The sequence below is a fragment of the Mesoplodon bidens genome (genome assembly GCF_964165515.1).
Source record: "Mesoplodon bidens genome assembly, chromosome: 18".
In the NCBI taxonomy this organism is placed as follows: domain Eukaryota; kingdom Metazoa; phylum Chordata; class Mammalia; order Artiodactyla; family Ziphiidae; genus Mesoplodon; species Mesoplodon bidens.
Genome location: NC_138175.1, coordinates 57,783,603 through 57,794,354, shown reverse-complemented (window position 1 = coordinate 57,794,354; position 10,752 = coordinate 57,783,603). Strand labels below are relative to the sequence as shown.

The 10,752-nt window shown below is 61.0% G+C and overlaps 1 protein-coding gene across 10 annotated transcripts; it reads right to left on the bottom strand.

The window, feature by feature from the left end:
• Positions 1–365: 365 nt before the first annotated feature.
• Positions 366–10,476, bottom strand: ZNF865 (zinc finger protein 865). 10 transcript variants are annotated; one of them, XM_081215907.1, is made up of 3 exons: positions 10,348–10,476; positions 9,213–9,363; positions 366–3,950 (listed from the first exon to the last, which is right to left on the bottom strand). In XM_081215907.1, the coding sequence occupies exons 2-3, from the start codon at positions 9,226–9,228 to the stop codon at positions 778–780; spliced, it is 3,189 nt and encodes a 1,062-aa protein (XP_081072033.1). In that variant the 5' UTR covers positions 9,229–9,363; positions 10,348–10,476; the 3' UTR covers positions 366–777. The 10 variants fall into 10 exon arrangements, with proteins under 10 accessions (XP_081072033.1, XP_081072038.1, XP_081072037.1 ...); XM_081215912.1 differs by lacking the exon at positions 9,213–9,363 and adding an exon at positions 4,636–4,816; XM_081215911.1 differs by lacking the exon at positions 9,213–9,363 and adding an exon at positions 4,636–4,724.
• Between the last annotated feature and the right edge of the window lie 276 nt (positions 10,477–10,752).

Genomic DNA, 10,752 nt, shown 5'->3' with positions numbered 1-10,752 from the left:
TGAGTGAACAAATGCCAAAAGCTTCTTGAAGGCGAAGGAGTCCAGGCACATCGTCAGTTCCCGAAAACAGCGACTTACCTGTTTTGTTCATCTCCCACTTGCCCGACTGGAAGCCTAGAGCCTGGATATGGTGAACCCGTGGTAACTACCAGCTGAAGGAGGAAAAGCAGAGAGAGCGAGGGTGAGGCAGGAGGTGTCAGGAAACTGAAATCCCAGGAAAACAAAAGTTCTCGACCTTCGGTTTGTCAGTGCTTAATCCCCTCCCCCTGGGAGGCAAGAAAGGACTCCAGCGGCCCTGTTGATAAGATTTATTATTCTCCGCTCTGTACAAGCCGCGTCTGCCACCCGCCCCCCACCCCCACGAACCAAGAGCGCCCAGTCCCCCCTTGTGCCCTCCCAAACTGCTCGTACTCCACTGTCCGGCCAGATTCCAAAGGAAGGGGGAGGGGCAGTTCAGGCCCATCTCCACCAAGCTTATTGGGGGACCGAACAGCTGCTGGGGCAGGGGGCTGATGAGGGCTACAAAACGGGGCTGGACGGAGGATCAAGTTCAGAGTCTTGATAGGAGGAGAAGGGGGCCAGAGAGGTCCAGACGGGAGTGGTTCAGGCTTGCGTTTGCATGACATGGGCCTTGAAGGAGGCTAGTCTGTCTGAAGTTCTGAAGGATGGATGGGACAAAGAGAGGAGGGGAAAGAGTCTGATCAGCCTCCCGAAGGGGCGAGTCCGAAAGGGGACACCTGATTGGAGTGGCAGATGGGAAGCACCCCCCCGCCCTGGTCAGGCATCCTTCCCGGGCAAGGTGCCCGTCCCTGCTCCAGGCCCCCCGAGGCCCTCGGCCTTGTGGGCCAGGCGGTGTTTCTTGAGGCCGTAGGTGTTGGCGAAACCCTCACCGCAGGAGGAGCAGCGGAAGGGCCGGCCGCCCTGGTGAGCCGCCAGGTGCTTGCGGAAGTAGCCAGGATCCTTGAAGGCCTTGAGGCAGGCGGGACAGCGGAGCTCGGGCCGCGGCGGCTCGTGCGCGCGCTGGTGGCGCAGCACGGAGCTCAGGTAGAAGAAGCCCTTGCCGCAGTGCTCGCAGCGGTAGGCGCGCTCGCCCAGGTGCAGCCGCTGGTGCTCCAGCAGGTTGGAGCGGTAGCGGAAGGTCTTGCCGCAGGCGCCGCAGCGCTGGGGCCGGGCCACCGCGTGCAGCCGCCGATGCTCCGCCAGGCTGGACGACTGCGCGAAGCGCTTGGCGCACACGCCGCACTTGAAGGCCCGCTCGCCCGTGTGCACCACGCGGTGCTGCCGCAGGTACCAGGAGCGCAGGAAGCCTCGGCCACACACGCCGCACCGGTAGGGCCGCTGCTCCGTGTGGCAGCGCTGGTGGCGCATCAGCAGGGCCGCCTCCCAGAAGCGCTTGCCGCACACCGGGCAGCGGAAGCCCCGCTTCTGCCGGTGGCTGCGGCGATGCAGGAGCAGGTCGTAGGCACCCGCGAAGCTCTGGCCGCAGAGGCCGCAGCCCAGGGTCCGCCGCACCAGGTGCACGTACTTGTGAGTCACGAGGCCCAGGAAGTGCTTGAAGCTCTGGCCGCACGTGGCACAACTGAAGCGCTCGGGGCCCGCACCAGCGGCCCCGCCGCCCCCGGCCACCGTCGCCCCGCTCGCATCGTCGCCCCCAGACACCCCTGCCAGCGCCGCCACGGCCGCCCCCACCTCCCCGGCCAGCCCGTTGTCCAGCACGTTGGCCGCATCGGTACTGCTGGAGCCATCCGAGGGCTGCGGGCCGCCGGGCGCGGGCGGGAGCAGGCGCTCGGGAGCAGCCTGGTGGACCAGCTTGTGCCACATGAGGTTCTCGATGAAGCCGAACGTCTTGCCGCAGGCGTCGCAGCCGTACGGCTTCTCCGCCATGTGCGCCTCCTTGTGGCTCATGACGTGGAAGAGGTCCGGGAAGTGCTCGCCGCAGTCCGAGCAGGCATAGCTCAGTCCATCGGCGGCGCCCCCGGACGTGGCCGAAGCGCCCGGGCCACAGGCCCCCGCCGCGCCCTGGCTGGCAGGGAGGCCGGCGGCCCCGGCCAGGGCGCAGGGCAGCTGGAGCCGGTGCACCTGGCGGTGGCGGGTGAGGCTCTGCGGGTAGCCGAAGACCTTGCCGCACAGCTCGCACTTGTAGGGCCGCTCGCGGGTGTGCACCACGTGGTGTTTGCTCAAGTGGAAGGACTCGCGGAAGCGCTTCCCGCACACCGGGCACTGGTGGGGCTTCTCGCCCGTGTGGATGCGCTCGTGGCGCTTCAGGGTCTCGCGGCGCCCGAAGCCGCGCCCGCAGATGCCGCAGCAGAACGTCTTGCCGGGGACGCTGGCGCCCGAGGCTCCAGCCCCGCTGGTACCGGCCCCGCCGAGCAGCAGCGGGTGAGCGCCCAGGAGCGGGACGGGCACGGCGCCGTACACCACCGCCGCCGCGGCCGCGGCCGCCTTCTCGCTGTCTGTGGCCGGGGGGTCGGGGGGTAGGAGGTAGGGTCCCGAGGGGAAGGTGGGCGGGGGCTGCGGGACGGAGGCCGTCGCGTCCTTGGGCGCATCAGGGGCCGCGGGCGGGGCGTGGGCCGCCTTGTGCCGCAGCAGGCTCTGGGGCGCCGAGTAGGACTTGCCGCACAGGTCGCAGGGGTACACGGGCCTCGGCCCCGCCGCGCCCGCGCCCGCGTGGGCCGCCTGGTGCTTGAGCAGGTAGGCAGCGTCGCGGAAGGCCTTCCCGCAGATGCCGCAGGGCAGACGCAGCAGGTCGGCCGAGTGCGTCTTCACGTGCCGCTTGAGGCTCTCCCTGCGGTTGAAGCTCTTGCTGCACACGGAGCACGAGAAGGGCTTCTCGCCCGTGTGGATGATCTGGTGCTGGTGCAGGTGGCTGGGCTTCTTGAACACCTTCCAGCAGAGCGTGCAGGCGAACGGGCCGTCGCCGCCCCCCGCTGCCACCGCCGCCGCCGGAGGGGGCACCCCCAGACCCGCAGGGGCGGCGGGGGTCGCGTTGCCGTCGGCGGGGGCGGCGGGCGTGGCCAGGGGGCCGGAGGACGCCGAGGTGGCGGCGGCGGCGGGCGCGGGCGCGGGCAGGCCCAGCGGTGGGAGCGGCGCGCCTGGCTGCTGCGGGCCCCCCGCGGCCGGCGGCACGTCCTTGTGGCAGCGGCGGTGGCGGATGAGGCTGGAGACGTGGTTGTAGGTGCGGCCGCAGACGCCGCACTCGTATGGCCTCTCCCCCGAGTGCACTAGCATGTGCTGGACCAGGTGCGAGGACTGCTTGAAGGACTTCTGGCACACGCCGCAGGGGAAGCGCCGCTCCATCAGGTACTTCAGCCTCCGGAAGTAGCCCTTGTCGTCCTTGGCTGGATCGCAGGCCGCCCCCGCGGTGGGGCCCGGCGGCGTCTGCGAGGGCGCGGGGAGCGGCCCGGGCGTCCCCGTGGGGGCAGCTAGCCCCGGCGTCGCCCCCGGCCCGGATGCCGGCCCTCCGCGCTTCAGGTTCCCGAACAGGTGCTGGTGTCCCGAGAGGTCAACGATGCCCCACTGCGGGGCCGGGAAGGCGGCATCGAAGAGCGGAGGAGGGGGCGCCCCGAAGGCGGGCGGCAGGGGCGGGTCGGGCTTCTTGGCTTGGGAGGACGACGACGAAGAGGACGACGAGGACGACGAGGATGAGGAGGGCACCTCGGCCTTGGGTTTGAAGGTGGACTGGGGCGGGTAGTCGTACTGCGGGGGCGGCGGCTGCGGCGGCGGCTGCGGCGGGGGCCCGGGGGCGCAGGGCAGCGCCGCCACCGCCTTGGCGTGCTCCCCGTACAGTTCCATGGGCTCGAAGCGCTGGTGGTTGAGGAACTCCAGGAAGTCGAAGGGGTAGCTCTGGAAGTGAACCCCGTCCTCACCCCCTAGGCCGCTGCTCCCGCCGCCCCCGGCGCCGCTGCCCGCCGCGTTGGCCTCCATCCTGGGCGGGTGGGAGATGGGGGACCCTGCAGAGAGGAGGACGGGGCTGAGGAGGCAGGGCCTCGCGCGGGGTCCCCCAGCTGCGGGCACTGGAAGACGCACACCCACGGGCTCGAGAGCCGGCTCCCTCCTCGTCCAGCCTTGCTCGCCCCGCCCTCAGTCCTTCCACCCCACGGGCCAGCCTTCCTCTTGGCTCCGCTGGCCCCACTGACCTCTCCCCCTTGGCCTGCCCCCTTTCTGAGTCCTCTTCGCTCCTCGTCCCCCTCCTGTTTCTCGGATGCCTTCTCTCTCTCCCCTTTTTTCTAGGCTTCTCACACATCTCTATCCATCCTGCAGACCCTGCAGGCCCCCGACTTCCTCTCCTCAGATTCTAGTTCTTCCAGCATCCCTGGCTTCTGCTCTCCGTCCCTCGTGCACACTCTCTCAGGCCTCCACTCTGGGTCCCCCCAGGCCCTCTGCTCTGTAGCCCCCTCCCCCCCAACACACACACACTATCCCCAGCCCCCTGCTCTCAATCCCGTCAGGTTTTGCCTTGTCAAATGATAATAAGTTTCCATCAGAGCGGTTAAGAGGGTGGCCTCTGGAGCCAGAATGCCAGATCTGAGTCTAAGCCCTGCCATTCTCTGGCTGTGTGACCACGGACAAGTTCCCGAGCCTCTCTGTGCCTGCATTTCCTCATCTACAAATGAAGGTGACGGAGCACATCGCTACCTCCAGGGCTGCCGTGAGGCTCCAGCGAGCTATGTGTGTACGGTGGATGCTTCCCGGCACGCTGGACGGGGTTCTGGTTAGCACCCTCACTGCCAGTAGCACGAAGAGAAAGTCAGGACCAATGAGGACAGCTGGGGTGAAGTCAGTGTGGGGAGGGGGCATTCTTGTACTCTTCTTCTTACTAGGTAGGAAGGAGACTCTGCTTGCCTGGGAAGAACAAGTTCAGCAGCGCAGCTGGGCAGCCTGACACAGCAGGAAACACGTGGGCCCTGGCCCTGGGTTCAAGTCCCGTCTCCTTCCTGACCCACACCCTCTCCACTTCTAAAAGGGGGCGGTGACCCCCAGAAGGCAGGGGGGCTTAAGGGTGCTGAAATAGGAGGTAAGGAGACACAGCCGTTGGCAGAGCTCGTTCAGCCCCTGGAGCTATCTGTACCTCCAGTGACATCGCACAGCTGGGAGGAGCCTGACGGCAGATGCTCCGGGAGCATGGGTTCCTGTCCTCGCCCCTGGGGGGGCGGGGTTCCTGCTCCCTCCAGGATGGCAGTTACTCTCTGGGCGCCTCCTTTACAGGACTCTCAGGCTGCAGCTGTCCATGTCTGTCTACCCACCCCCCCAACCTCGTCTCCTGCAACTGATCTGAGCCTCAGACCCACCAGGGACCTCGGGCAACGCCTCCACTAAGCGGGTGGCGGGCCGGTGGGAGGAGGGCCCACAAGGTCTGCCATGATTCTTGGCCGCCATCCCCCTTCGCTGGGGGCCTGGCTCTGCGCCCAGCCCACCACAGGGGTCAGCGGGGGCTACCAACGCCAGGGCCCATCAGCCCCCATCCATCTGGCTGACTGTCTCCCCAGACAGGTGAAAGGAGAGTGCCTCCTCCTCCCCTGCCCAGAGGTCAGTATCTTTAGCCTCCAGCTCTGGGTGTCCCTGGATGAGACTCAACATCCTATGGCCTTCACACTCCCCTAGTTAAGCTGATCTCCGGAAGCAGCAGAGGAGAGCCTGGGTGCTCGTGGAAGCCTGTGGGCAGAACCTGACTCTGGCAGACAGTGCTGGACTGGGCTGGGGGACAGGGAGAAAGTACATGGAGCAAGGGTGCACGGAGTAGGGGAGCATTAGGGTGTTACGGTGGGGCATGGGGGGAGGGGGTCCCAGGAAGGAAGCCCCGCCCTGGCTCGCCTCCATCAGAGCACATGTTAACAGCTAGCTCTACCGGGGCATTTCCCACAGGCCAGCACCCTTCCAAGCAGGTCACGCACACGAACTCACTGAATCCCCACCACAGTTCTATGAGACTATGACACAGGGACTGTTGTTATCCCCATTTGACAAAACAGAGGCACAGAGAGGGCACGTGACTGGGCCAAGGTCACAGAGCAAGTTTGTGGCTGGACCCCACCACTACCACCACCGCCACCACACACACATACAGGATTGTTCCCTGAGGAGGACGAAGGGGAGGGTGGAACTGTGGGGACAGGAGCCTTATTTGGGGGTGCTGTCCGCATTATGAGGGACATTCATAGAAGGGGCCAGGTGGCTGGGGGAGGTATTTACCATCCTGAACAGATGGAGAAGTGATGTGGTGAGGCCGTTCCCTCTTGCCTGGAACATTCTTCCCCAGACCTCAAGGCTCCCTCCCGTGCCTCCTTCAGGTCTCTGCTCAGGTGTCATCTCCAAGAGAGGGAATACCTCTAACCCCACCGCTCACCAGCCCCTCATCCTGCTGCATTGTTTTCACCACAGTCATTGCCACCAACTTATTGCATATATTTCCTTTGCTATGTATTTACTGTCTGGCCTCCTCACCTAAGAGAGTGAAGACTTGGCCTGTCTTGTTCACCACTGGGCCCCTAGCACCTAGCACAGCACCTGGCACAGTGTGGGTACTTGATAAATATTTGCTGAAATGTGGGAATTAAACAGCACCCTCCCAAATCACCAGAGGGTCTACAATGAGATCACAAGGGAAATTAGATGAACAAGAAATGGAAAAGCAACATACCAAAACAGGAGATGCAGCTAAAGCTGTGCTCAGAGATAAATTTATAGCTGTAAATGTCTACTGATACGTATTTGTTGAATGAGTGAAGGGATGAGACTATGCTGACCAGATCTACCTGAGGGAGGAAGGGGGACATTTAGTGGAGATGCAGCTAATGTTGGCAGGGTGTTCCCAGGAGAATGAATTCTGGTGGAAGTGATGTTACAAAGAGGGCCCCAAGGGCAGGTGGGCAGCTGCTGAAGGACTGCTGCTGGGAGAGGCACAGGGGGTGTTACTGGGGGACACAACTGCTCAGGCCCACAATTATTTCCAATGGTAAATGAGAGACATTTCCTTTCTCAGGGGACCCGAGCCTCAAACTGCTACCTTTCTAAGGGGAGATGTGCCATGGATTTCATGCACAGAGTGGTGTGATGGGGGGAGCCCCTCCCAAGGGGCAGGAGTCCCACAGCAACCGCGTTCGCAGTCATGACAGCTCGTGTTTATTGTCTGACCAGCTTCACATGTACCATCACCTTGATGCCTGATAATAGTGCTGTACCATTACTGGACCCATTTTATATGTAGGGAAACTGAGGAGAAGTGGGGGTCATTTCCCTAAGGTCATGTAGCCAGTGGAGGGGCAAGCAAGTATGAGATTCCAGGTCTCTCTGATGCCAGGAACTGTGGGCCATTCTGGTACGACAAAGCTGCCTTGTGATGAAACTCTAGTCTGTAATAACAATAATAGTAACATATAGTAACATGTAACACTGAACCAAGTGCTTTTTACATGCCCAGTACCCTCCTAAATCCTTTACATGTGTCGACTCAATGAATCTTCCCAATAACCCTAAAAGATGGTTAGGATTATTAACCCCATTTTAGAGAGGAAGAGACTGAGGGCCAGAGAGGTCAATTAATCTCCTAAAGTCATACCACTAACAAGTGGCAAAGCCAGGAGTTGAAGGCAAGCAGTGGGGTTCCAGAGTACGCGCTGTTACCCTTACAACATCCTGTCTTTCCTTTTTTTTTTTTTTTTTTTTGGCCGCACTGCGTGGCTTGTGGGATCTTAGCTCCGACCAGGGATCGAACCCGGGCCCACAGCAGTGGAGTCCTAATCACTGGACCGCCAGGGAATTCCCATGCTGTCTTCGGGTATTTCTCTCTCCAAAATAAAGGAAAGCCCTCTCTCCACCTTATACTGGAAATATACTTTGCCCCATCCACTTCCCTGGCACTCAGCCCCAGGACTAGCCACTGGCATTTACTGAAGCTAACTAGCACCGCACTAGGCGTCTTATGTGGCTTGTCTCAAGCAGACTTCACAACAGACTCATAAGATAAGCATTACTACTGTTCACATTTAGTAGACAGGAGGACTAAGGCCAAACCATGTCACTGTCACTCCTCCACTCAAAACCTTCAGTGACACCATCTTAAAGCGGGTCAGAGATGACCTCCACAGCTCCAGCAGCTTCCTGGCTGCTCCACCAACGTGCCAGCTCTATTCCTGATCCAGGGCCTTTGCACTGGCTGTTGCTTCTGCCTGGAAGGCTCTCGCTCCCTCACCTCCTCCACGTCTTTGCTCAGATGCTGTCTTCTCAGGGAGGCGCTCCAAGACCACTGTAACCTGTCACCCAAACCAACACTCCTGCTCACCCCAGCCCCCTTCCTTTCTCTCCTTTCCTGTCAGCATCATCTGACAAACCATATGGTCTGTTTGTCTGTCTTCTTGCTGTTGGGCTCCCGCTCTGGGCGGGGGGGGTGGTCCAAGCAGGCAAGATTTTGTACCTGTTTTGTTCACTGCTCTATCCCCAGGACCTAGAACAGGGCCTGTCTCAAGTATTTTTTAAATAAGTGAATGAATGAAGCCTGGGAAATGGAATAGTTTGCTCAGAGGTATGACGGCTGGTGGGATCCAGGGCTCATCCTTGTAACCATTTCACTCTCAGGGGAGGGGAGCAGTAAGGCAGCCCCCTGGTGGGCCACAGCTGTCCAAGAGAGGAGTTTACACACAGGTGTAACTTTCTGGTGTGTGGTTTTCTGGGGGGGGGGCGGGGTGACAAGAGGATCATAGGAATCTCTTGGAAGAGGCCTTCCTGCCACGCCCTCTGACACCGCAGCCCCTGTAACTCTATGCCCTTATCCTACTGTATTTTCTTCACACAAACATTTGTAGTTTGCTTTTTAATTTTGTGCACCATGAACTGGCATATACACTCCACCAAGACAGGGGTTTTTGTCTGTTTTGTTCTCTGCTGCATCCCCAGTGTGTATAGGTGTTCATTAAACAGTTGTCGAACAAAGAATGAACAAATGAAGAACATTCTGGGCTCTGTAGAGCTGACAAAGGCCAGGTGACTGATCACAATGCCCTCACTTCTAAGGCCCTATGAGATCAAACCTTCTCTCCCCTCATTCTTCCCTTCAATTCCTCTGCTCCAACCTCACTGGCCTCCCCTGCCGCCCCTCTGATCATCACGATCACGGCCACCTCAGGGCCTTTGCACGTGCTCTTCCTCTGCCTGGATGCCTGGAACAGTTCACCCACATCTTTACATGGCGAAGTTGCCTCTGCTAATTCAGGTTTCACCTCTGAAGTAGCTCATAAGACTCAGAAAACCCAGAAAACAGCATTGGTCTTGTTTGTTTGCTTGCTTTTGATGTCTCCTCAACTACACTGTAAAGACCCACAAAACAAAGACTGTGTGTGTCTCTCTCTTTCATGGATATACGTCCTGGACCTAGAACAGTGAATATTCATTCTGTAAAGAGCGAATGAATGAATGTCTAAGGAAAAAAGAAGTCATGGCCTAGTGGAGCTGGGAGTCTTCCTCAGGGAGTCCAGGAGAAGGGAGTGGGAAGTGGAAGGTCAGGATGAGAGCTGTCAGGGGCAGGGGAAGACAGCATCCTGAGAGGTAAAGCCTCACGTAGGGCACTGCTCTGTGGGAAGACAGCAGACAGGAGCTGACCCGGAGGAGGGTGGGGTGAGAGTGTTTCATGGGAGCCTGGGGCTAAACTGGCAGCTATTTCTACCTAAAGGGGGAGAGGATGTGGGTGTGAGAGCACAACTCTAGACGGAGCTGTTTATGGGGGGGACGGGTGAGGGGTGTCGGTGATTGAAAGGATTATTCTCAAGGGGAATTATTGGGGGGGGGAATTGGAGAAGGAAAAAAGGCATTCTTGGCCACTGACCAGGATGCAAAGTATTTTTACACTAATGAAGGGGGCGTTGGGGGGGTGCTGGTTAGGAGCTTTGGGGGCTGTTGTGTGTAGACAGAGATAATGGGAGACAGATCTGCCGAAAAGCACTAATGCCACCCTCTTTGGAGGCAACCTACAGGGGATACTAAAGGGAGGGTTCACGGGCAGCTGCCCTGCATGGGGACGGGCAATGCCGGTGGCATTTTTGGGGCTGTCTTGGAGGAAGCAATGACGGGGGGGGGGGAGTATGTAGAAGGGATCCTATGAGAAAGCCTTAGTGGGGGGCCCTGGCAGCAGTTGGGGGGATCGCCACGAATGAGGGCGCTCTGGCAGCTGTCCTACATGGGGCATTAATGGGGAGATATCTGGAGTAGTCTTTTGGGGGAGCAGTCACTGGGGGGCCCCCGGCGAGGGCTCGGCGGGAGAAGCACTGATGGGAACGTTCTGGGGACCAGGGCGGGCCAGGGCGGGGCCCCCCGCCCACGTTGCCCCCGGGACCCCCGGCCACGCGCCCCGTCACTCACCGGCGCCGGGGTCTCCGCCGGGAGGAGGCCGAGGAGGCGGAGGAGGCGCCGCCGCTCCGGGGAGACCCGAGGGCCCGACCGGAAGTGCCGCCCCCTCCCCCTCCCCGGCAGCCCCGCGCCGCCCGCCTGCCCGCCCGCCCGGAAGCGGAAATCGCGCCCGTCTCCGCGGCGCCGGCGTGGAGCAGCGGAAAGAGGAGGCGGCGGCGGCGACCGGGAAGGGGAAGTGCGCCTGCGCGTTGGCACGGGACAGCAGGCGGGGGAAGACCCGGCCGCTTCCTGTGGCTGAGCTGAGCATAGTGCGCCTGCGTCCTGTGCGCCCGCCTCTTCTTAGGACACCGCCCACATCCTCCGGACATCCTGTTAAGCCACGCCCCTCGTGTAAATTTCACATTTAAGCCCCACCCT

What these genes read in the sequence shown, in the direction of transcription:
- ZNF865 (XM_081215904.1), bottom strand. Translation starts at nt 6,773, where the DNA reads ATGTCCCCCTTCCTCCCTCAGGTAGATCTGGTCAGCATAGTCTCATCC. An exon ending in TAGCTGCATCTCCTGTTTTG is followed by an intron (nt 3,951 to 6,637) that starts GTATGTTGCTTT and finishes TCCTCTCTGCAG; the next exon opens with GGTCCCCCATCTCCCACCCG.